This window comes from Trachurus trachurus (genome assembly GCF_905171665.1).
Source record: "Trachurus trachurus genome assembly, chromosome: 22".
Taxonomy (NCBI): Eukaryota; Metazoa; Chordata; class Actinopteri; order Carangiformes; family Carangidae; genus Trachurus; species Trachurus trachurus.
This window is the reverse complement of record NC_139907.1, coordinates 5,954,110-5,980,518: the sequence shown is the minus strand read 5'-3', so window position 1 is coordinate 5,980,518 and position 26,409 is coordinate 5,954,110. Positions and strand designations below refer to the sequence as shown.

Below are 26,409 nucleotides of genomic sequence, written 5' to 3'. Positions count from 1 at the left end.
CTGTATAATATCTGAAATTATCTGGTCACATGAGGATCGTTTTACTCGTTCATCATCATTTAAGATGATGAACTTCCCAGTCAGCTGCAGCAGATCTCAGTTGTGCACATCATTGTTTCAACAAAGTGAAAACCACAGGAAGAGGATTCGACCTCTCGTGCAGCAGCAGCGCTCGGCTCAGACTCCACATCACTTTCTGTTCTTCCAAATGAACTTCTTACACATTCATGTTTCCCTGTGTGCGTGTGTGTGTGTGTGCGTGTGTGTGTCCCTGTGCTTTGTTTACTCCCCGGCAGCTTGTCAGTGTAATGGTCACAGTCAGTGCATCAACGAGAGCGTGTGCGAGAAGTGCGAGGACCTGACGACGGGCCGACACTGCGAGAGCTGCATTTCCGGCTTCTACGGAGATCCGACCAACGGGGGCAGCTGCCAGCGTGAGTATCCGCCCGGGCCCCGTAAATCCAGCGGTCAGGCCGCATCGTCGTCGTCACAGCGCACAGCTTCATTTAACTTGTCAGTATTTTACAGTGCGGGTTTTATGTCGGCCGTTTTCCCGATTCCGGGGCTGCACAGTAAAACATTCCCCCTGGGATATTAAAGATTTACTCGGCTCTGCAGCTAATACTGACAGTCAGTCAATCGGACAACAAATCAATCGTCCAGTGCTTCCACAGCTTCATTTAACCACCAGTATACTCCAGACTCGGCTCTGCAATTTTGGCGTCCCTGTGGATTATACAGTATATTTACTTATATGAGTGACAGCCAATCAATAAACTGGTCTCTCTGCATATCTTGTCAGTGTTATGCATTCATTGTTTATACATATTTTCTCCCTCCTGGTTGTAAATCAAGGTGGGCCCTCAGGAGAGTTTCAACATCATGAAATACCTCAGAGATAATCATGGCGTCCTCTTGACATCGGTTTGATCGGTCAGACGTTATCAGCGAGCGAGAGCGCTGAGATGAAATCCATACCTCCAAAACAGATAATGAACGAATAATCAAGACAACACATGTACATAAATTACTGTTTGTTGCTCCGGCAGCTGTTTGGGCCCATTGTTGAACAGATCTCGACATATTTCGCAGCTGCCGATGCCGGGAGGCGTCGTCAGTTTGGAAATAATCAACAGCGTCAATAGAAAGGATGAGAGACGGTAACAGTGAGAGCAGGTGTGATGGAACTGGCTCTAAATCAGCAAACATGCCCATATCAGAGTGAGGTTAAAGGGATAGTAGCATTTTTTTTAAAGTGGGGTTGTATGATCTACAAATAGCCCCTAAGTACTTTAATTGCAGTAGAAGACTCTCTGCAGTCCTCCCGTTAGCAACGCCAGCCCATAGCCCTGCCCAGAGATTTACAAGATACATTGTTGTGAATGGATCCAAAGAAACGGCCTTTTTTCGCGGCCTAAAAGAGGTTTAACCTGAAAAAAAAAATACACAGTTCCATTGTTGTCCATTGGCTGGAAAAAATTATATTATAGCGAACAATGGAACTGTGTATTTTTTTTTCAGGTTAAACCTCTTTTAGGCCACGAAAATAGGCCGTTTCTTTGGGTCTGTTCACAACACTGTATGTTGTAAATCTCTGGGCAGGGCTATGGGCTGGCGTTGCTAACGGGAGGAGTGCAGAGAGTCTGCTACTGCAATTAAAGTACTTAGGGGCTATTTGTAGATCATACAACCCCACTTTAAAAAAATGCTACTATCCCTTTAAAGTCAAGTTCACCTGAAGCTAAAGTCAACGATGGAGGCTGCAGTTTTGTTTCCTGTCAAGAATGAGACTGTGTGACAGACAGGAAGACTCCAGAACCAAACATTGATTATTGACTGATCAGATTTGTGGTTCTGAGTTGAGCAGCAGAGTCGGGTCAGGAGGTGAAGAAGGAGGAGAGAAGCTGGACAGATGCTGTTAAACCCACATTTTTTTTTATTGAGGGGAGCCTGTGAACATCTGGCTGCATGATGGGATGTTAATGAAGTGGGTAAACTGTATTTAATTCACAGTTTCAGCTTGAAGCCGAGCTATGTAGTCGTTCATACAACAGCCGCGTCGTCCTCCATGTAACGCAATAGATCCACTATCCCTCCCGTCATCACATGTGAATAGTTTTTTGCTTCATTGAGACACTTTGTTTTAATTTTTTTTATTTACAATTTCCCTGTGTGATGTTTGATGTCTGTATTTCAGCCTGCAAGTGCAACGGCCACGCCAGCATCTGCAACACAAACAACGGCAAGTGTTTCTGCACAACCAAGGGCATCAAAGGAGACCGCTGCCACCTGTGAGTCTGACACACTCCTCCGACCCTCTGTCCACACCTGTCACACATCTGTCCACATCTGTCCACCTCTGTCCACATCTTTCTATTCTTGCTTTTTCTTCATACTCAGAAAAACCTTCTAACTTTAACATCTTAGTAGTAGTTCTTATTGTTTTTATGTTTTATTTTCTCTCAGGAACGATCATATGGTTTGTTCAGTTAGTTTCTCTGAGTGTTTGATGATTTGATCATTAATCAGTATAACAGAGTATGAGGTCAGTTTCCCCAACTAGTCTAAGAAAAACAACTCGGAGCAACAGACTGTCTTTTGAATCGCGGCCTCTGTTTGACCTCCTTGAAAGAATAAGAAATCATAAAAAAGACAGAAAATGAAAAATACGATTTCTCAGTCACAGCCACTCCTGCTCGCTCTCGCCGCTTTATCCAATTAGAGCATAAAAATGCCCCCAACAATAACTTAAAAATAACATTATATATATAAAAAGACTTGACATATCTTTGTAGGCAGAGTGTGTGTCTGTTTGTGTGTGTACGTGATGTTATCAGCTCCACCAGTCCTTGTTCTTTTCTCTGTTTTTCTCTGTGATGCTCCTCCTGCTGATTGAAGGTCAAGAGTCGTGTCACCGTCGACCGTGTTTAGTTTCCTCCTGCTTTGTTTTCATCAGGAATTAAATTGTCCCACTTCACCCTCTCTGTCTCTTTTCATCCCTCCCTCTCTCTTTCTCTCTTAACACTCCCTTCCCCACATTTTTTGTTTGTCCCATATCTCACATCCCTCTCTCTTTCTCTTTCTCTTTTTTTTCCAGGTGTGAAGTAGAGAATCGTTACCAAGGCAACCCCCTCAAAGGAACATGCTACTGTAAGTGGAATTGCAATTACCCGCTTCAGGGAGGGAGGGAGGGAGGGAGTGAAGTGGGGTGGGGTGGGAGGGGTGAGGAGCGGAGTCGCACTAAGACGGCACAGAGAGGCCTGACTCCTCTTGGTTGTTAGGGTCAGTGCCAAGACGGTAACATGGCTCTTAAATCAAAGTAGGTCTCAGGTAGTTTTGATGTTTAAAGAAATAACAGCCAGAGGAAAGAAAAAAAAAGAAAAAAGTACGGCTTCTTTTAAAATGAAATCATTCGCAGGTGGAAAGAATCGCAGATGAAAGTGAGTCGCAGGAGAACGGGAAGCTTTTGAAGAGACTGTTTTTCTGGCTTCCTGCTGTGATGACAGTCAATTTTTGCCAGGGACACGCTCAAAGTCCTCAGGTCCACGCTGCTGATTATTAGACTCATGTCATTATTATTCCTGTCAGTCGTTATTATAGAGGATATAACGATGTGGCTCCTTGTTATTTAAAGATCCAATACGTGTTTCTTTTTTGGAGAAAAGAAAGGATTCAAGGACTTTATTTGTCATTACGTCACATGGTACATGGTAGGAATGAAATTTAGTTTCTCAAGCCCAGTGTCAATAAAAAATACAAAAATAATAATGAAATAAAAACAAATACATACCCAGCAGCAATGATGTGAGAAGTACAGTGCAAATATAATATAAACATCTATTGCAAATGGTAGTATGTGATTGCATAAATCCATTCACAGTGACAATGAAAGGTCAAAAACAGACAAAACATAGACGAGGCAGTTCCACACAGACAGACTGAAGGAGTCGACTTGTGTCAAACAGTGTGGGTTTGTGATTTGGTTGTGTGACAACTGAACCAGCTTCAGTGTTGGAAAATGAATCAACAAGTTCTTAAATTATTCCTGCAGCTGAAATGTGACGATTTTCTGCATTTTATTAGTTTTACATCATCAGAAAATTTTTTTGTTGTTGCGTGAACCAAAAAATAAATACATTTTATCGTTTAAGTAAACTGAATTTCTTTGGGTTTTCTGAACCGGCGGCAGCAGATCTTATTTTCGCACATTGATTTTTAACGAGCATGAAAAGAAGAAGGGATCACAACATGTTGGGATAGAAGTGGAGCCCAGTGTGACCAGGGGAGTGACAAAGTCGATGAGTTTTCCCGTGCAGGTCAATAAAGACCAACGGGAAAGAGAATGAAACATTGATTTAAAAAAAAGTTTCCACATCATGAGAGGAGAGGCATTGGGGTCCACTTCACCTCTACTGCACGTGTGTGTGACTTGACTTCCTGTTTGTTTCTCACACATACTGTATGATGTTGTGGTGCACTGATCTACAGGTGGAGATTAACACTGGCAATATAACTCAGCCTCTATCTCCGCCTTCATCACAGAACACGCACTAAAATCTTCACGCCGTTCAAAGAAAGTCAATAAAAATTTTGAGATATAAAGAGAACGTTCGTAGAATCTGGACAATTTCCTGCCCCGAGCTCTTCTACAGTATGACTTTCAAACTTGACTGATGGAGCTTTTTCTTTCTTTCTCTCCTCTTCTCCCCTTTGTAATCCGCTCCACCCCTGCGGCCTGATGGCTTCAAACAGACACGCTGCTCATCGACTACCAGTTCACCTTCAGCCTGTCGCAGGAGGACGACCGCTACTACACCGCCATCAACTTCGTGGCCACACCTGAGGAGGTACGTCTCTCTGTCAGTGAACGCCTCACCGCCGCAGCAGCTGTCTGTTGTATTAGGATGAAACACTGTGTGATGGTGGTGATGATGATGATGTTGTTTTTTACTCCCCCTCCCCTCCCTCCCTCTGTTATTGTCAGTAAATCACTTTTTCACTTCACTTCTCCACTTGTATCTTAATTAGATTAGTTGGGAAAATCACAGTAATTAATTGGATGCAAAGGGCTTTTATTAAAACTGAAGAAGTGGTAGAATAAAGTTTCTGCACCCACAGAGAAGCTGGTTTTAACCTGAAGTAATGACTTCAGTGAGAGGAAGATGATTTTCACTGGACAGGAACACACATAGTCAGCATTAAAACAATTAGAAGTGACATTTAGGGGTTTTAAAATCTTCATGAGTAAGTAAAGAGATCAAGGAAAATAAGCATCAACCATAATAATGTGAATACTTACTATGTAGCTCCATTAAGAGAAGAGAAATAAACCGTTAAACAGTGTTATTGCATTCTAAAGTATCTTTATTAAGACTTGAGCAGAGTAAAAACCAAATTATTAGAAGTATAACATTATTTAAAGGAGCAAAAATATGCAGCGAGCAGAAGAAGGTGTGAAAACCTGCTGTAAATAATATAAACATGGGCAGAATGTCTGAATAATGGGGTATAAATAATGATAATAAAAGTGCGGGTACTACCAAGGGAACTTATTATCAACCATATTTATCACACAGAGGTTTTTCTGGCTCGACAGCTTCCTCAGTAAAAGTCAGCGCGGCCCAGACGAGTGCAGTTCACGCTGCAACATCACAGTGAAGTGTGATGTCGTAGCGTGAACTGCACTCATCATCACACAGATGTTTTTCACGGCAAACAAAAGCTCGTCCGGTCCCGTTCACGTGGCCGCAACATCTGGAGCTGAAACTCAGAACACAAGGATCTGATTAAATGTCCCAGATGGTATTTTACTCCTGGTGATAAAACTTTTTACCAAAAGTAGGACAGGTTTGTCAGCTGGAGGTGTGCAGAAAGAAATGTTCCTTAAAGCAGATATCAGCTTCACGGCCGTTTCGGCTAATGCTGCGTTCAAGGCAGGCTTTTGAAACCGTAAGTTACAGCTTCAAGTCACAACTACGACTTGGTAGCGTTCCAGGTAACCCGTAGCTCGTGTTTTTACCATCCTGTTGTCTGTGAAAGTTCCCTATAACGGCCACTCGTAACTTCCGACCCGTGAACTCGTACCAGATCGAACTGGTATGACTTCACAGGAAGGAAAAACACAAAGTACGAGTTTCTTTGAACGCACCATGAGTTAGCAGCCCCCGCCCTTGTCAGGCATCAATTGGTCCTCGTGCTACGTCACCACATTCACGCGCATCCCTTGGCTGCACACACAGCCCTTCATGCCGTTCTCTCTCCTCATTGGATAACACTTGTATCCCACAAGGAAAATTTTCTCCTCGGGTTACAGCAGAGCAGAGTGACGGAGAGACTCGTGTTTAGGCTGAAATACTTCATGTAAGTGATTGCTGACGGAAAATAGGACTATTTAGGACTTATATTAACAAAAACATTCCACTGATATCTGCTTTAAGTCACAGGAGATGACTTTGTATACATTGTTCATCTTCGATTTTTAAATATACTGTATGTACACATCATTCATCTCCACTAAGGTTATTTGAGAGACTAATCAATTATTAAGAAACTCTTCCTTTCAATCCTCCTGCAAACATAAATTAGGTTTTAATTAGAACCAGTTTGAACCAAATCAAAGCCGGTATCAGTTTACAGCTGTACTTACAGTACTCGAACGCAGCGTTTCCTTTCAACGATTCCTGTATAAATGTTTGTTTTGCTAATTCAGCTTCCATCCATTAGCTTTGCAAATTTGCCCGAGTCTGCAAAACAATAAGTGTTTGTACAGCTGCGACGTGAAGCGGAGCCGGAGGCGAGCAGAACTGTCTTCTCAGGATTTACTGTACAGCCTCGCGGCCTGCTGACCTGCTTTCCCCCCAGCACGCCCGCCCCCCCCCCCCCCCCCCCCCGCTGTGGAGAGTGGGAACTAGAAAAAGACGATGACATCAGCGCTGATTATATTGATTATGATGATGATTATTATAATGATGATGATGATGATGACTGCATGTTTTCTGTCTCCTCAGCCGAACCGGGACCTGGACATGTTCATCAACGCCTCCAAGAACTTCAACCTGAACATCACCTGGGCAACGAGCTTCACCGGTAGGTCTCAACAAACACCAGCAGCATCAGCAGCAGCAGCATTGAAACAATTATAGATGATTACTGATTATTGATCGCCACCAACTCTGACAGTCACATATTCACAGTTCATTAAAGGGATAGTTCACCCAAAATTCAAATTTCACTCATTATCTACTCACCCTCATGTCGACTAAGGGCTGGGAGAAGTTTCAGAGTCCTCCGTGGCTTCTCTGAGTTACAGCGGGGCTCCGTGCAGCACTGCATGTCCATATGACGGTTGCGAACGGAGCTCACTTTTCTTCGTCCAAAAAAACACACCCAAAAAAAATTAAATAAGTCTATATTTTAAGCTTGTTTGTAGCAGAAGCTCCCAGAGTTGCTCTGTCGGAATCTCGCGTGATTTGCGGAGCCGTGAACTGGGTGTCAATGCAAATCGCGCGAGATTTGCACAGACACAGGAAAAGCAGTGAACTGAGACACTGGGAGCTTCCGCTACAAACAAGCTTAAAATATAGACTTATTTAATTTTTTTCGAAACAATTTCTCATGTTGGGGCTTCAATACAAGAGGGACATTACAGACGAGCAGTATGGAGGTATTTGGATGTTTTTTGGTGTGTCTTTTTGGACAAAGAAAAGTGAGCTCCGAAATTTGAATTTTGGATGAACTATCCCTTTAAGCAAAATGTCATTTTCTGCTTGATTCTATATCTTTCAAGAAAAAAACAGTGATAACGTTGCACTCTTCTTTTTTTTTATCAATTTGTTAATTATTCTTTCAATAAAAAAAAAATAGTTGTAAATGAACACTTCAGTAGCAGCCTGGTAACATTTAATGTTTTATAGATTCTTTTAAACAGATCATTTACAATTATAATTAAATAAATAAATACAAATGATATAAAAAATGATTTTGTAGCTAAAACTCAGAAACTCATTAATTCTCCTCATGTAATTTAATTACTGGAGAATATCTTTGGTATCCGGAAAGTAGGTAATTATAAACACAGCTCATCTCATATGGATGAAAAAAAAAAACACAATTAGAAGCTGATGTTTGTTAATGTTCATCTTTGAGTGTTTGGATGGTTTTTAATGTCTTATCTCCTTCACTTCATCCATCTATCTGTCCCTCCACCTCTGTCCAACTCCTCGTGTTTTGTCGCTCATCCCATTCTTCCATCTCTGTATCATTGTCCCTCTTTTCTTTTTCTCTTCTCTGTCCTTCCTCTTCACATCCATCCCTCCATCTGTGTGTGTCTCTCTCTCTTTCTCTCTCTGCGTCCTCCAGCAGGAACCCAGACCGGCGAGGAGATCCCCATCGTCTCCCGGAGCAACATCAAGGAGTTCAAAGACAGCTTCTCCAACGAACACTTTGATTTCCGCAACAACCCCAACATTACGTTCTTTGTCTACGTCAGCAACTTTACGTGGCCCATTAAGATTCAAGTAAGCTTCAAATCAGCTGAGCAAGACAAGTCCAGGTTTAAGTTCTCCAATAAAAAAAGTAACATGAACTTGAAGTGATCCTGCACCACAGTAGGTGTTAGTGGCACATATAATATAACTGCATGACCACTCAGTATCTACAGTATAACAAACCTATGTAAAGCTTTACTAAGAGGCTGCATGATGAGCTTACAATACTGTTGTAGTGATGTTAAACTAAACAAACTCACCTTATGGTAAACATCTGCACAACTTCTAAACTCAAGAAGCTTTGAACTAAAGCGCACATCAGCCTGGTCCGCCACTTTTCTATGTCCCCGGAAACAGCTGTTTTTGCAGCTCATGTGTTGAATTTCTGGCGAGTTTGCATGTGTTTCCTTGAGCACCTCAGGGCCACCGTAGATTGTGCTGTTTGAGTATCAAAGCAGTGACTTTACAAGACACTTTAAGTAACATGAACTTGAAGTGATCCTGCACCACAGTAGGTGTCAGTGGCACATCTAATATAACTGCATGACCGCTCAGTATCTATAACAAACCTATGTAAAGCTTTACTAAGAGGCTGCATGATGAGCTGTAGTGTTTGTGATGCTTTGGATTCCACAGCGATAAACACACTTGGCTGTGGCATCGTGGGATCAGCATCATTAACTGGTGGAAGTCGATCGATTGGAGGATTGTAGTTTTAAAGGCTGATAAAGTAACAACTGTTTGGAGGAGGAAAAACCTGACAGTCGATTAACACTGCTTAAAAAAAATAAAAAATGGCAGATAAGGAGTCGACGGTCCAGACAGTTCGGTGACAAAGTCAGTGTCAGTTAGTCGGCACATGAGGGACAGGATCTGGTGCAGTGAGGTGATGTAGCGTGACTGTGTGAGTGGAGGAGGGTGCGCGGTCGTCAGCATCTATCGGTCGATAGTTCAGCTGATTACGATTGTTTGTAAAAACGTCCAAACGGTGCAGATTAAACCGATTAATTGGTCTCTATTGACGGGTTTGTTGAATACAGGAAGGAGGCAGAAAGGTCACCTGAAATCTATGAAAGAGGGTTTGTACTGCGGGAGAGGAGAAGCGATGGAGGCTTAGGGAGGGAAAGCTGATAGTGAACGTGACTTTAATATAATACACAATAAAAAACAGATTACAGTCACGTAGACCTGAAACAGGCCCAAGCGTCCTGAATATTCACTGCTGCTGCTTCTCAGAGTTGACGTCATGTCTGCATGCTTGTGCAACTTGTGCTGAAAATGTTTGTATTCATGCACTCTGAATAAAAGCATCTACAAAACTGCACTGTCAGGTCTCCTAATATGCTTTTAATGTGCAGACTCGTCTCATACGTATGTGTGCAACTTACACATACACCCCCAGTTCCACACATATTCAGCATCAAAGTTGTGGTCAATTTTCACTGTGACTGGTCTCATTCAAAAGCCACTTTTCTACTCTACAAACCAAAAACAAGAAAAAGAAAAAGTTGGCTTGTAAAATGGCAAAATGTAAAAGTTGGCAGTCAGCAGTAAAAATGTGGTGAGTGGCGAGCAAAAAAAAAAAAGTTTTTCCTGTACCCTGGTGTGCACAAGCGTTTCCCAAATGTTGATGTGGCTCCTCTGCAGTAGTAGTGAATAGGGCTCTGTGTTGCGCTCGCCTGGTTGTGTTGAGGCGTGTGTGTGTGTGTGTTTTGCGCAGCCGGGCTACAATCGCCGCTGCACCCGGTGAACCGCCGCTGTCCCTCCACAGAGCTCCCGCTGTACAACCCACAGCAGCGTTGTTGTTGTTGTCACATAATGAGTCAGTGTGTAGCAGCAGTGTGTGTGTGCTGCAGCTTTAGTCAGCGCGTTTCAGTCGGTACAGTCGCTGTGTCGAGTCCCTTCAAAGTAAAAGTCCTGTGATATGTGGGAAGTGTTGATAGTTCTGCCTGTATATGTCTATTTCTTATCCAGCTTAAGTTCATATTGTAGTTGTGAAATCATTTTGTGCATCGTGCAAACACTTGTTTCTGATTGGCTGACTGGCCTCGACCACTGGTTGCGTCTCTGCTGCTGCAGCTGTAGTCTGCAGGTGACTGGTTTGTTGGATTTCTCTTCATTATTGATCAAATTTTGATTTACGTTTGACAGAAAATATCCAAAATGGATTAATATATTAATATTTTTCCATGTCTGGGTCAAATTCAGATTCAGCCTGGATATAGAAAACTACAGTGGAGGCAGATGATGTTGTTGGTATGTGAATATGACCATCAGCAGGTCTGTTCTCTCTATTTCTGCAGGGACACGAGTGGAAAACAGGCGAGACGTGAGTCAGAAGCATCATGTCTCACGCCGGCAGTTTGTCTCTTCTAACACGTTAACATGTGAACAGACAAGAAAATCACACATGTCCAGTGTGTCCTGGCCTTAGATGGTGTATTACAGCAAACACTGAGGCACAAGGTCAAGAATTTTTAGTACGGTTATTAGTTTGGTCCTTTATCATTATTATTTTTATTTGGTATTAGTTGTGGAAAAATGGCAATTGAGTCGAAAGCTCTTTGAATTTCTCAGACTTTGTGCTCACACCCACCTGCAGCACCGGGTCAGAGCTGCAGATGCAGTTTAGAAAAATCAGTTTTCCAGCACTTGACTGGTTCCAGGATCTTAACAACAAGGAGGATGTTGTACATGCTGTTTCTCTTTTTTGCATATAACGCACTCTATAATGTTCCTATATGACCACTACTGGACTTGTTCATGTATCAGGTCCAGTCTCCTGGAAAAAAAAGCACTTTTTGATCAGGTCTGACTGAAAATAAATTCAGCATCAGATTTCTTGACGTCTTCTCTGACTAAGCCGTGCTGCTACCAGAGCTTTAGTGGTGCAGCAGAATTTAAAAAAAACTCATGAAAATGTGTATCTGCATGTTTACACATGTCGCTGTCAATAAAACCGTTCAGTGACTTTGCTTTTTGAGCAGGTTTTTCATCGTACGTGAACATGCATAGTTAGTTTGTGGATGTTTTTGCAGTTTGATGAATAAACTCTGCATCAACTCTTGACTTTGATGCAGAGAATGAATGCAGTGGCAGGATCGGCTGGTGCCGGTTTGGGAGCGCGAGGGGCTCTGGGCTCTGGGCCCCCGGCTATGTGCAGCCTTTGCCCGCCCCTGTGCCTCCCCTGATCAGTTGTGGAAGTGATTTGACTGGTTGCCCCTGTGAAAAGCTCCTTCCCTTCTGCCCTCCTCCTCCAAAAGGGAGGAGGAGGAGGAAGGAGGGGGGTAAAACTCCTGCCTCCATCTTCCACATCCTGCCTCGTGAAGGCGTTTGTTAACTTTTTCTCAGCTCCAGGAGCCCAGCTGCTGCCAGCCAGCCTCAGGAGATCACTGGAGAGCAGAACTGAGCTGAGTTGAGGGAGTCTGCCCCTTCTCAGCTGCCTCTGGTCCAGCTCACCCTCTGCATTGCTGCTGCTGCTGCTGGTGGGGGCGGTGGGGGTGCATCATGTAGAAGATCACCCCTGTCCTTCAAACTAAAGCATGCAGGTCTGCTAGCGTGTCATTTTCCCTCCTCGCACTCATGGAGCTTTACCTTCGTCAGCGAGGTAACATTTTCCACTTGTTTTTCTTTCCTCGTCTCAGAATCATATTTTTTATCAATTTTCTCTTCCTTCTTTTTTTTTTACTCACTCTGCCAGTCTTCTTCTCTGGTCTACAGCAGCAGTGTGGCATTGGGATGGGATGTGAGTGCGTATGTGGTTGTAGGCGGTCGGTCCTCCAGTGTTGGCAGGCAGAGATCGGAGCGGTGGAAAAACGGCTCATAAGCAGCAGAGAAAGAGCAAGGGCAAAGAGGAATGTTAAGTTGAAACACATGCTGCATTCAGAGTGGGCTGTGTGCAAGCTAAGCCCTCTCTCTCTCTCCCTCTCTTTCTCTCAGCTACTGTACACAGAGCTCTCTCTCTCTTTCTCTTTCTCTCTCCTGCAACACACCACCTCCAGGTTTCTTCTGTTTGCTTTCACATGGTCGGAAGTAGCATTAGAACAGCATGCACATTATTCCCCATTAGCATTCCCTCCACTTGTTGCATTCACCGCCCAATATGTTGCATTAAATCAGCAGCACTTATTGTTATTGTTGTGATTAAACCTCCCAAAACAGAGCAGCTCCAGCTGTTTCCCATCAGATTAAATGTGCAGAACCTCTAAAAATTGTTGGATTTTTTTTTTCCCCCCATAACGAGATCATTTTCCAGTGGTCAAAGTCGTTTCTGTGACGGCTATATCACAGTCAAGCAGGTCGGCTCATCAAAGCGAAATCAATTGTGCTCAGATTAGTCAGCAAGGAGTTCTCCCCCCGCGTTCCCTCTGTCTTGATGAAGAATAGATCTGAATTTAATGATGTTTGTAATGAAACGCAAATCCCAGACTAATTACATTAAAGAGCTGTGATCTCCCGTTCCGTGCCTTCGTGAACATGTCATGATATAGTAGAGATTAAAACAGCCTCCAATTTAATACCCCGCTGTGGAGCCGCAGCAGCTGTAGCTATCAGCTGGCTGCGCCGCTCCGTGTATCAGGCCTGGTGTAGTGTTTATCTGGGCCACGCATGGCTGCCTGATGGCTGCGTCTTGATACCGATCACAGGGAGAGAGGGGCGGGAAGCAGGAACGCTGAGGTGCTGCCAGCTCGCAACAGTGGCGGGAACAAAGTCGCCCAGCTGCTTATTATTCAAACAGCAAATTTAATTTCATGACAACGGATTAAAAAATGACTATGACACGATGCATATTTATATAGAATTAATATAGGAAATGTTAAAAAGCATTTTGTATCGTTAATATAGCCTGCGAACCTGCAAGAAGAAGTATAGCTGATGGAATTAGGAAGTGATAACATTCAATTTTTTTTTTAAATCTATGTATTAATAAATACAAAATGAATTCAGCTTTGTTCCACTGTTAACGATTATGATTGATTATGGAAATTTAATGAGCTATTCAAGCAGATTTGCATTTATAATAATGATATGTAAACTGGATGAAGAGTTCACAGCCACTCTAGTACTAGAGTTTCTTTTGAAGGAGACACAAATATCTGCACCAAATGTGATGAGCGTCCAATAGTCAGGAGCAGGGCCGTTGCTAGGAATTCTTGGCCCCCTTAAAGAATACTAAAGTGGGCCCCTACCCCCTAACTTTATCTTCTTTTTTTTTTTCTTTGTTTTTTGTCTTTTTTTCGACTACGTATGTATTATCATTTTTTATTTAGCCTACTTTGTTTTGATGCTAATACAGCATTACTACAGTATGAGTATTAGTCAGGGTCTTATGCAGAATAAATCAGTCATACAAAGATTAGACTACTGGGGTTTTTTGTGGGCCCCACTGGGCGCTGGGCCCCTAGAGTTATCATCACCTTTCTCCCCTATACAACGGCCCTGGTCAGGAGACTGTGATTGTCAGTTCTTCTCCATCCTTTCCTCGTTTAATCCCCAATCCGGACAAAAATGGTGGACGGACAAATGCAACATTGCAAAAATATTTTTAAAAAATATGCATAAAATACTAAAAAGTATCATTAGGATGACAGATAATTGCACCCACAGAAAACATTCACTTGCATCTTGATGGTGCTTTGAGCTTTAAATATGTTTAAAGAATAACGATCTGTGATGCAGCACTGTCAGGCTGAGAAGCTGCACAGCCACCCACATGCATGTAAGCAGCTCACACGCAGATTTCAGCTCCACCATATTTAAAATTCAGCTTCCCTCTGTCCTCTGCTTCGTGGTGGAACCTGTTGAGCGGCGCTGATAACGACACTTGTCTTCAAAACTCCAGTGTACTACACGCGGCTGTCAGAAGCCATTAAAAGGCAGAATACTTCCCGTCTTAATGCCCGGCGGCAGGCTGACGTGGGGCCCCCACTGCGAGATCCTCGGCAGGGCCCCTGAAAGAGTCACCCTCTGCTGGGCACGTAACGAGAGCGCCACCCGGGCCTCCGCTCCGCTCCGCCGTCAGCCTGACTCTCGGTGACAAAGCACCGCACACGGCTGACACTTGAGATTAGCCGCTACAATAACTGTTATCGCACATCTTCCCTGCCACTTGGCCTGCATGTATTTTTCAGATGGAGTTATGCAGCGGTGGCATGACGCAGGGGCAGCCATCATTGCCCCACCCCCTAGAAAGTTGGGCTTGTCCTTGAAGGGGCCTATTGTGTCATTACAATTGAGCAGTAGATGCTCTGCAGGGCGGCTGTCACAGAGCACACCAGGGTTTCAGTGCACCGGCTGAAAATGATCCTTATAATAACCTTAAAATTATCCCATTAAAAGAAACCCTGTCACTCAAAGTTACGTTTACTTTCCCTTTAATCCCGTCATTTTCACCTCCCGTGTGCATTCATAAGTGCAGGATGTAAAAAAAAAAAGGGAAAAAAAGAAAGGAAGTTCCCTCCAAACAATTTTCTCTTAATTGCCAGTCGCTACCTGACTTGCTCCTTAGAAACTCAGAGCAATTTCACAAAAATTGCTCCTGCAGTGCTTTGTGGGGGGAAACATGAAGGCTCCGTTTACACCGGGGAAGCACAGGAAGAGAGCAGAATCAGAGGAGTGGAGCCGCAGCTTGAGAGAGTTTGGCTGTAATGTCAAAAAGTATCAGAGAAGAACAGAGCGTAGAACAGAAACTTAGACCACAGGGACCGGTGGATCTTCTTCTCCACTGTTTCCTAGCACTTTTCTTTAAACTTAATTTAGGCTTGAAAAAGAATCAAATACAGTATAAGAATATCCTGCACACTCCGACTCAGCAGGAAGTTTTTCTTTTTTACTTCTGAAGAGACACAAAATGTCAAGATGATCAATAAAGTTTGATGCTGAGCAGGAAGTGAAGTGAAGCTTTCCAACACACCTGTACGGTGGCCCAGAGAGCTCAATGCACCGCAACTTCCAGGGACTCAGCTAAAGGCTAATGCTAAGCTTACTGTGCAAACTCACCTTATGGTTAACATCTGCACAACTTCTAAACTCAAGAAGGTTTGAACGAAAGCGCACCACAGACCGGTCCGTCACTTTTTTATGTCCCCGGAAACACGTGTGTTCTTGCAGCTCATGTGTTGAATTTCTGGCGAGTTTGCACCTCAGGGCCACCGTAGATTTAGCTGTTTGCGTATCAAAGCAATGACTTAACAAGACTGAACCTCAAGTTTTTCCATCAGCTTTTAAAGATTAAACATATCAATGAAAATGGAAGTAATGATTTGTTGCAGTTAAAGGGATAGTTCAACATTTTGGCAAATTGGCCCATTGCCATAATCGCTATAGTCATAGCAGTAGGTTCGTTACCTTTAATTGTCGGTGTAAGCTATTTTTAGAATGGCAGAGCAGAGCTGTGAGCTGCTCAGAGCTACGCTATGGAGGCTCATGGGATTTCTTTTGGAGTTGTTGGATTGTGTATTTGATGTGTTTGATGAGGGAAACCAAGAAATTCCATTAGCCTCTGTAGCGTAGCTCTGAGCAGCTCGCCGCTCCGCTCTGCCGTTCTAAAAATAGCCTACACTGACAAATAAAGGTAACGAACCTACTGCTATGACTATAGCGATTATGGCAATGGGCCAATTTGCCAAAATGTAGAACTATCCCTTTAAGGTGAATTTCCTCTGGAGGCTCACTGTCATTAGATGTCGTACTGTTTTGCGCCCTGGGTGACATCACACAGCTGATCTCAGCAGCATTAGCGCCGTGCCGCCCGGGCAGCTGAGCACCGACCACTACACTACACTACACTACACTAAACCACAGCTGACATATTTTTTGAAAAGTTTTTTCTCTGGGCGTATTTGGCACCCTGAACTTCTCTTCAGTGTTCAACAGTCTGGAGCAAAATTATCACACTGAGGATTCGGCGCTCAACAGTAATCAACAGCAACACATTAGCGAGCCAGATGGTGCTGACTACACAAGTAAATTAGACCCCGGGCCGTTGACAAAACACACACACACACACACATACAGTACACACACACACCCCTGTCATCTCACCACAGAGGCCACTGCCTTTGGCCCCCATATTGTTCACTGTAGGTTCACACACACTATAGGATCCATCAAGTGTTCCTTTCTCATGCATATATTGTAATTCTTGATCACGTATTAAGTATTCATAGACTAATCTGACATGCACACAGCTGGCTTTTCCGGCTTTTGTCTTTTTATCCAGCCTCCTGTTTCTTTTTTTCTTTTTTTCCCGTGGAATTGTATGCAAATCCCCGCTTTGCAGAGGAATAATAAGCAGGAGCAGTGATGAGTTCTGGTCTGAGGTGTCACCTCGGAGGGAAGTGTGTGAGGGGAATTCAGCTTCTGCCTCCGGGTGCAATACCTGCCCACCGCCAGGAGGAGGCAGTGTTATTCTGTTGGAGAAATGTAGCATTTAAAAAGGGGCATTTTTTGGAGGGTTAGTAGGGATTGGATGGGGGGTATGTAGGCGTAAGTATAGAGAGGAGGAGGAGGAAGGGGAGGAAGGGGGTCCAACGCTGCCACTGGCAACTGTGATTAAGACAGGATGTTAATACAACTGCTCCTGTGATGATTACATAGTGAATATTATTTTCTGCCCACGTGTGCAGGGATGAGTTCTTCTGTGGGCAGCAGGTGTGATGCTGCGTTGCCAGTCGTGATGTCGGACACACGGATAAGCAGACAGACTGGGAACCTCCCAGTGGAGCCATAAAAAAACAAAACAAAAAGTGGAAATATGAGTCGGTTTCATGCGTGTCATAAACATAAATGGTGTATAAGTATGATAGTTTGCAACATACAGTGTGTGTGTGTCTGTGAGCGGATGCAGCATTATCTGTTGCTCATTTCCTGCCCCCTTTGTCAGATCTACAAGGTCAAGTCCAGTCTGTAGCTCACATGTTTGCGTGTATAATGCTGACCTCTTGTTTTCACTTCTCCCTCGAGAGCACATTTCTGACTCTGACTGTTGTCCTTTTTTTTTTCTTCTGTTGGAACAGATCGCCTTCTCTCAGCACAGTAACTTCATGGACCTGGTGCAGTTCTTTGTCACATTCTTCAGGTGAGCAGCTCTCTTCCTCCCCTCCTGTCAGCGCACTCACCCCACACACACACACCACAGATGTGTTATTGTTGAAGTGGCTGCAGTTGTGCACCTCTGTGTGTGCGGCTGCGCGCGTACGTGTGATGCAATGTTGAGCCGTAGTGATGGATCACCACAGCTGCTCTGCTCTGCCTGTGTGCACCAGCAGCCATTACTATGAACGAGCGCTGCAGCTCGCTGGTCTATAGGTTGCTGGTTAGCTCTCGGTGCAAACAGGCACATGCACACACACATGGAGCTCCCATTGATTTACTCACATCATGCACACACCAGCACAGACACACTCCTTTGCATATATAGTGTCTGTGCAGAGAAAACAAAGAAAATAGCAAAAGTTGAAGAATCCAACTTCTCTGAATAGACAAGACTTCAATCATGAACCTCACTGTGCCGAAGCAGGACATGCACATAACCCTGGTTTACATAGTTTCTGTAGAGACCGTCGTTATTTCCCAATAAAACAAAACACTTAAAGGGATAGTTCAACATTTTGGCAAATTCTCCTATTGCCATAATCCCTATAGTCATGGTAGTAGGTTCATTACCTTTAATTATCGGTGCATGTTGTTTTGAGATCAGGGGGGCAGAGACGTGAGCTGCTCAGTGAACACAATGGAGGTGAACGGTACAGGTCCCCTGTCCCTCATCAAACTCATCAAATACACAATCCAACAACTCCAAAACGCTCTGGTGGACAAGTTGTGACCTGCACATTCACCACGCTATGAGATAATCATGTAACATTATTAGACGGAGTTGTTTTAGAGGCAAATGCAGCCGGAATTACATTCCAGACACGGCTGCTGGGCGGAATGATTTCAAAAGCGCAAGTAGTTCCCAGTATTTGCTTCATAATGTTACATAATTATATGTGATTATTTCATAGCGTGGTGAATGTGCAGGTCACAACTTGTCCACAAGAGTGTTTTGGAGTTGTTGGATTGTGTATTTGATTAGTTTTGAGGGACAAGGGACAATGTACCGTTTGTTTGCTAAGCAGCTCGTATCTCTGCCCCGTGGATCTCAAAACAACATGCACTGATATTTAAAGGTAATGAACCAACTCCTATGACTATAGGGATTATCACAATGGGCGAATGTGCTGAAATGTTGAACTATCCCTTTAAAAAAGGCAGTTAGAGCACTGATTTTAATTTAAATCAGTATTACCCCTCCTCTTTGCTCTGTTCAGGGAAACATCAGCTGCTAAATGTGTCTCCATGTTCACCAGCTACTCACCGACTCTGTCCACTGTGTGTTGTGGCTTTGGGAGGGTTTACCTGCTGCAGGTGGAGGTGCACAACCCAGTGAAGGCAGTGAGGTGTCACCAAAACAAGGAGCTGAAAAGTGCAAAAAGAGAGGGACAGCAGCATCAGATGATAACTCTGTCTCCACAGGGGACGGACACAGAGTTGTTGCATCCTAAGTTGATATGAAAATGTGCATGAGAGCAACTTTAACACCATTTTAATGTGTTTTCTTAAATGCAACCATTCAATAGCTGCCATCTGCAGGAACAGTTTGAAAGCATTAACAGTAACATCTGGGCTTTGTGGATGTTCTCCAGTCTCAGCAGCCTCTCTGACACTGACTCTGACTCTGTTGTCTAACCTTGAAGCTCTTTCTTTATATAAGCAGCACATATAAAGTGTCTGTATCTGCTCTTGTCTGTGCCTCCCTGCAGCTGGGAGGTGTTTACATGGAGTTCAGTATTTAAATCGATGATGCCACGTGACGGCTGTGGAGATGGAAGTTGAGGTGTGCATCACTTAACAGTATCTTATAGATCAGCGTGTGAATCAGCTGTGGATCTTTTGCCTTGGATTTTTGAAAATGGACTTGTCGGGGATTGTTGGCAGGGCAACGTGCGGCTCGGTAACGACGGAGACACCGGTTCTGCTGCCAGGGCTCAACACACACGTGCATCTGCTGAGCTGCCGTGAATCCCAGAGCCCCGTGTTTCGCTCCTTCAGGAACCGTTGTGATGTGTTATAGATTTAAAAATGAGCTGGGCTGAAAATTGGCTACACATACAAACACACAAACACACAAACACACACACACACGTGTTTGTATGCATGCTCTGCTCCACTGCAGGTGCGTTTGTGTGTTTATTTCTCCAGAGTATCCTGCGTCTGATTGTGTCTCCTACCCAGAGGATTGTGGGGCTTTGTCATGTTTGTGTGCTCCCCGCATCGCCCCTGGAGGAAAGGAGAAAAAAAAAAAAAAAATAGCCGGCTATTTCAAGTCATGCTGCTTCTTATTGATCCGGCAGCAGCCCCGGCGAAAAAAAAGGGCGGAGAGATTTGATGGGGCTGATTTGAAGGCTTCTCTTTTATTGTTTGGTGACCGGCCCTTTGCCAATACAGTGCTGTTCAATAACGGTGTGTTTCAGCATCGACGGAATAAATCACCTCCTTCACTCAGGTTTATACAGGAGGGTGTTCAGCATGAGAAGCAGTGGGGATACAAGAAGAGCTCTCACACCCCCCCACCCCTCCCCTCCGCCCCCCTTTGCATACAAATGCCGACCCTGCAGTAACTGGCTCATGACGCTGGTATGTTTATCCACACGCGTCAGCATTCGACTGTTCCCATGTCAGCAGTGACCGTCTCTCTCTCTCTTTTCTTTCTCAGTCGCTCCCTCTGTTATTTTCTGTCCTATTTATCATCTTCCCCAACTTTTTTTTTAAATCCTTTTTTCCATCCTTTTCATCAACTCCTCTCCTCTTCTGTCCCAGCGTCACTCATCATTTTTTACACCTCCCCTTTTTGTTCCCTCTCTCCTCCTCCTCCATCTCCCTCTTCCCCTCCCTCCACGCTCTCCTCCTCCTATCATTCTCCTTTCATCTCCGGCTCTCCGCCCCCTCTGTTGTGTTTTCCTCCCTCCATTGCTCCCTCTTCCTCCTCTTTTTCTTGTCCCTTGCTCCCTTCCCTCTGTCTGTCTCCCTTGTTCCACCCCATCTCTTCCTCCCTCCTTCCTTCCCCTGTTTTCTTTCCTCCCAGCCTCCCACCACTCCCTCTGCCTTGCTCTTAATCCCACAGCTCAGTCTTTTTTGATGTGTGTGCTGCTGCCTGCCACTGATTCAGCACAGATGAGTAGAGACCTAAAGTTAGCGAGCTCGCAGCCTTGTCCCTGTTTGCTTCTGCTTCTTTGGGGCGCTGCTGCATTGTTTGTGTTGCGGGGGAGGAGAGAGATGCTAATTAACGTGAAAATTGTTTGCTCTTCTTCACTCCGACTTCCTCTGTCTTAATCTCGCTCTTTCTCGCTCTCGGTTCTTTCTTTCTCTCTCGGTGCCTCGTTCCCCGTGGGGACAGATGAAGGTGGTGCCATCCCGTTATCTGCAGCACCAGCACGGATACCCCCCCCCCCCCCCACATGAATTCTCCAGCCACACAAAAACCCCTAGATGCATTAAACGCCGGCGCTAACGGGAAACAGATGCATTCACATATTCTCATCCAGCTGTCCGGCAGTCTCTCACCTTCCACTCGTTATGTTGAATCAAGGCTTTTTAAAAAGTGAATTAACACCTTTTCTCCTCGTTTTGAAATCGAACACCTCAGCTCAACGTCTGACGGGAGCAAATAGATGTTTTCTCTTTCAGGCCTGGAGAAGCCCTGGAGAATGTGAAATTTCCCGAACTTTTTTTTTTTTTTCTTCTTCTTTTTTTTGGGGAGATGCATTGAAAATGTATTCTTGACCCTTTTTTTTCTCCAGCTGTCATGTTTTTAATCTTAAACTTGGCTGCTGCTGAAGCAAGCGTCCTTTGAAGTAAGAGTGACCTGAATGACAAATTTCTTGGCTACATAAGTCCAAACTGCTGGATGGAAGAAGAAGCCAGAAAAGTATATAAAATAAAACTTTTTTTTATTTTTTATTCATTTTACCGCCCATGCTGGGATGTATTTGTCATGGAAATATTACTTCAGTTATGGCTATTTTTTAAATTCTGACTTTAAGTATCATCTTTTCTGGTTACGAGCTCCTTCAAAAAAAGGAGAAAAGGGATTTTGTTTCTGAATATTTGATGTTGTTTATGAAGCATATGTTCAGCAAGAGCTCAGAAAAGGTGCATGTGAGAGTGGGACTTAACCTACGGAGGCTACATCTGTGCACGTCTTGGAGCATTAATGGTACTTGAATATATGATTAACTCAAACTAAATTATATAAGAACACTTTGATGTCCTCTTCAGCCAAATGTAGATGTTTGAGTGCAGTGGTGAGTTTGCAGCAGTGGAGATAAAAACCAGACATTATGTTTTGATATAACTAAAATTCAATAGAAAAAAACAAGAGGAAGAATCGGTGATAAAACTGTCAGTGTGCGTGTTTTAGGAAACACTCAGCCTCCCTCACCTGCTCTGATGTTGCCGCTCGGCTCTGGGACCAGTATTTATTTTTCATTGTTATTTTTGATGGATGCATCAAAGTTAACGGAAGGAAAAACAGTTTCTGAACCATTGTTCTAGATCACTGACCGCGTGTCGGCCCTCCTTAAAAAACACTCGACTTAACCCTCTAACAGTCGGCGCCGCGCTGAACCCGATGTCCCAGAAAATTCTGCTTCCTCTGAGAGATGTACTGTACCTCTGCAGCACGTCCGCGCTGCTCGACAGCACCTATTAAAATAACTTGTGCTTTTTTGGTGGACACTTCCACTTCCACATCCTGCCTGAGTGCTCACTGTATATTTTTAGTGGACGAGTCCCAGTGGGACATAAACCCCCGACGCCGGGAGTGTGTCGAGCACCCTAAAGTGTCACAGTTGTCTTCGGTTGTGCATAGACGCTCCAGTCTGGTTCTTCAGACTCTTAAAGAGGAACTTGTGATTTTATTGTGTCTCTACAATGGAGACGGAGAAGTTTGTCCCATTCTCATGGACACAGCATCTCAATAACACCTTGAAGCATTCATTCCAGGATGAACTGATTAGATTTTGGTGGTCAAAGGCCAAGGTCACTGTGACCTCTGTTGACACCACAAGGGGATTTCTGCAAATTTGGCTCAAATATTTATATTGTGGTCGAAGGCCAAAGGTCAGCGTCTCTGAGGCCTCATATAACAAGATTTTGGCTTTTTTGAACGCAACATCTCCAGAACTCCTGGAGAAAATCCCTTCAGATTTTACACAGTGGTCCACATGGACTCAAGGACTTAGTTCTGATTAGACTGTGGTGGTCAAGGTCAAGGATCAAAGGTCAAGTTCAGTTGGACCTCAGAAAACCCTTTTTATCCATCACTCAGAGCTTCACACAGCACACACACGTTGCCATCGTCTTCCCCTCCCCACAGATCCTAGAGATTACATAAGACGCTCATGGTCCTCTTGATATGCAAAAACATACGTAGTTTCAAAGTTCACCTGAAGTTACTGTGACGTTTCACTGACTTCTAGACTAAATATAGTCTTCATATGATCTTCATAATACTTCAACAGGACCTTTGTGGTGCAAATGAACAGTAAAAGAACATTTATTCTCGTTTCATCAGCTCAACAAATGTTTTAAATGTTTTACTTTTCTTCTCTGTAATTAACCAGCGACACTTGTCTTAACCTGTAAAATCAACAACACTAGAGCCGCGTAAGACCCTGTAATTTTTGTAATTTATGATTAAAAACGCGGGTCCTGTCAGTTGAAAACTATTTCCAGAGAAGTGTTGCAGTTCAGTTATCAGCAAATTGAGTGTTTTATTTTCACATTTGTTACAGACTCTGGGTTATAAAACATGAGATGACAGGTCTGTGGCGGCTTCGCTGGACCGGGTGTGAACACCTCATCAGATGTATTTTGCTCTTATCCTAATGAGCCGTAGCTGCAGGAGATGTAACGTGCCTCGGCTTAAGTTAATTTTAAGTCACTCCTACAGTACATACACCGTCATATGTGTATTACTCCACTGTAGAAAATAGTCCCTCGACAAAAAGTGCACCATTTAGTCTGCTATGCAAAAAATCCACAATGGCCTACTTTAGGACAGGTTTTTAAAGCTTTGTGTCTTCAGTAGAACTAATAGGCTTGAGTCTGAGAGCCACAGACAGGGTTAAGAAGTAAGGTAAGCATTGAGAGATGGACTCACACACTCTTGGTTTTGGTCTTTTTTTTTTTTTTTCTTTTATAGGATTTGTTGACGGCAAGAAAACTGTAAAGTGACGGCAGCTTTATCTAGGCCACCGCAGGAAAACTCTCAGTCCTTTCACATCATCCTGTAACGACCACGGACCTGTCATGTCCTCGTCTTTTAGAGTAATTATCAATAAAAAATCCTAATTCACCTCACTTTGCAGCCTCGTTATCACGGTTGTGTAAAGAAACTGATTTGTGATTGATACGGCGTTGCCTGCTGTTTGAGCAGAGGGCCGGTGTAATGTGGATGAGGCACACAGGTTTAAAAGATGGGGCAGCAGCAGGGGGCTCGCACACTGGGCCAAGTCTGAGTGGGTGGGTGTGTGTGTGTGTGTGTGTGTGTTGCTGGGATTTGATGGATCACAGAGACTTAAATTCTCTCCACCGAGACGAGTTTGACTCAGATGTACATCAGCGCTGCCAGCAGCTCGTTATTTTGCCCATTATGTTCAGTTGTGATTTTGAGTGTGCTGGCACCTCGTGGCGGCTCCTAGTGGCTCCTGTTAGAGCGACTCCACTCCACCATCAGCATGCAGCAGCAGCAGGGAGCGAGCGAGCGCCGATGTTATTCCACCCGCTGACCTTGGTCTGAACCATTTACCTCGTTAAAGCGGAGGGGTGATTAGTGTCGTCGCTCTCAGGTCTCTTGAGTCAGCATCCCAGCCATGTATGTCACTCTCATCCTCTCTACGCCTCCCACTCTTTACTCTTTACTCCCCCCCCCCCCCCCCCCCCTGCCCTGGGTCTTTAACCTCTAGTGCTTAAGATGCGTCAGCCGCACCTCGGCTTTTCACCACTGGCTCTGTGCTCTGGGGGTGTTGCAGCAGCTCTGTCTCCTTAGCACAGCTACTGGTGCAGAAATTGTAATTTTTTAGGGGAAATAAAGGGCCACGTCATCAGAGGCTCTTGATCATTAAAGGGATAGTTCAACATTTTGGCAAATTGGCCCATTGTCATAATCCCTATAGTTTTAGGAGTAGGTTCGTTACCTTTAATTGTAAGTGCAAGCTGTTTTTAGAATGGCGGAGCAGAGCTGCTAGCTGCTCAGAGCTACGCTACAGAGGCTAATGGGATTTCTTGGTTTCCCTCATCAAACTCATTAAATACACAATCCAACAACTCCAAAACGCTCTGGTGGACAAGTTGTGACCTGCACATTCACCACGCTATGAGATAATAACGGAACGGTACCAGACAGAGTTGTTTTAGAAACCGCTGATGTGTGCTCCTGTCGAGGGCAGTTTTTTGGCAAGCAGTCTCTGCATTTACCTCGAAAACAACTCCGTCTATTATCTCATAGCGTGGTGAATGTGCAGGTCACAACTTGTCCACCAGAGCGTTTTGGAGTTGTTGGATTGTGTATTTGATGAGTTTGATGAGGGAAACCAAGAAATCCCATTAGCCTCCGTAGCGTACTGTAGCTCTGAGCAGCTCACGGCTCTGCTCCGCCGTTCTAAAAATAGCTTGCATCGACAAGTAAAGGTAACAAACCTACTGCTATGACTATAGGGACTATGGCAATGGGCCAATTTTCCAAAAATGTTGAACTATCCCTTTAAACTCTGATGATGAAATGTCAAAAGTTTAAAATCTGTTTACATAAACATTTGCTCATACTGTGCTTCTCTACCGCACACACACACACACTCTCACACACCAATATTACATTGGGAGCAATACGAGGATTCAGTATCTTTCCCCTAGGACACTTTGCCATGCCTCACTGTTCATCCAAAACACAAATCTGGTTTTGTTTGGCCAAGATGTGAGATATCGACCAATTGAAAGTTTCATTTGTTTCATCCATATTTATCATGTTTCATTCATCCTTTGCGTACAAACCTGCCTGTGCTGATTTGAGTGCTGCACTTCTCTTTATTTTTGCTTTTGAGGAATCAGCGTCCTCTGTTTACACGTAATGAAGATAAGTGGCTGAATTTATCGGTTCAGAGCCGCTGGCGTTTCACACTCATGGTTGTGGTACCCAGTAAGTAAATAAACGCTGGATCGCCCCCAGGTCCAGATACTGGTGCACAGCTGCCCTCATGTGCACACGCCAACTGAGCCATGCAGCATCATTTTTTGGGGGCGCCCCCCCTCCCCTCCTCTTGCCCCCTCCCCTCCAGGCCTCTGAGGACAAGCAAGAGGCAACTCATGCATATTTTGGCAACTGGAAGTGGCCTGCAACAGAACATCAATAATTCTGTTGTTGTGATCATCAGCTCACTGCTCAGCCTCTTAAACACATCTGCAGATCTGGACGTTGGGCGGAAACACACGTACACACTCAGACACACACACACACACATACACACACACACACACACACACACACTCAGAAACACTCTTTGTTCAAACGCAGGAGGCAGCTGGCCACTCAGTGGTGCTGTGTGTCCTCTGAGCAGCGTGATTGTCCTTCACACACACAAAACACATGCAGCGTCTTTCTCTTTAAAGCCTCTCAGTCTGCAGCCTGCACCAGTGCACGACTCGGCTCAATACAATCAATTCCGAAATGTCAATTTAAATTGCAACCCGTTTACTAACGACAGATCATTCTCAATTATTTCCCCCGTGGTATTTGGTGTCAGCGGATTCATTACGGAGCACAGAGCTCGAATTCAGAAAAGAAATCCGTCAGTGCGGTCGGTTAAACGGAATCTGACAGCGA

General features: G+C 44.2%; 1 protein-coding gene across 3 annotated transcripts in view; it reads left to right on the top strand.

Annotated features, from left to right (window-relative positions):
- Positions 1-26,409, top strand: part of atrn (attractin) — a 161,567-nt gene that overhangs the window by 68,651 nt on the left and 66,507 nt on the right. For all 3 annotated transcript variants that reach the window (XM_083998989.1, XM_083998990.1, XM_083998991.1), the window contains 7 exons: positions 297-434; positions 2,198-2,291; positions 3,098-3,150; positions 4,753-4,847; positions 7,008-7,086; positions 8,359-8,516; positions 17,504-17,565. In XM_083998989.1, coding sequence (XP_083855115.1) covers positions 297-434; positions 2,198-2,291; positions 3,098-3,150; positions 4,753-4,847; positions 7,008-7,086; positions 8,359-8,516; positions 17,504-17,565 — 679 coding nt within the window. The remainder of the gene's footprint in view (positions 1-296; positions 435-2,197; positions 2,292-3,097; positions 3,151-4,752; positions 4,848-7,007; positions 7,087-8,358; positions 8,517-17,503; positions 17,566-26,409) is intronic.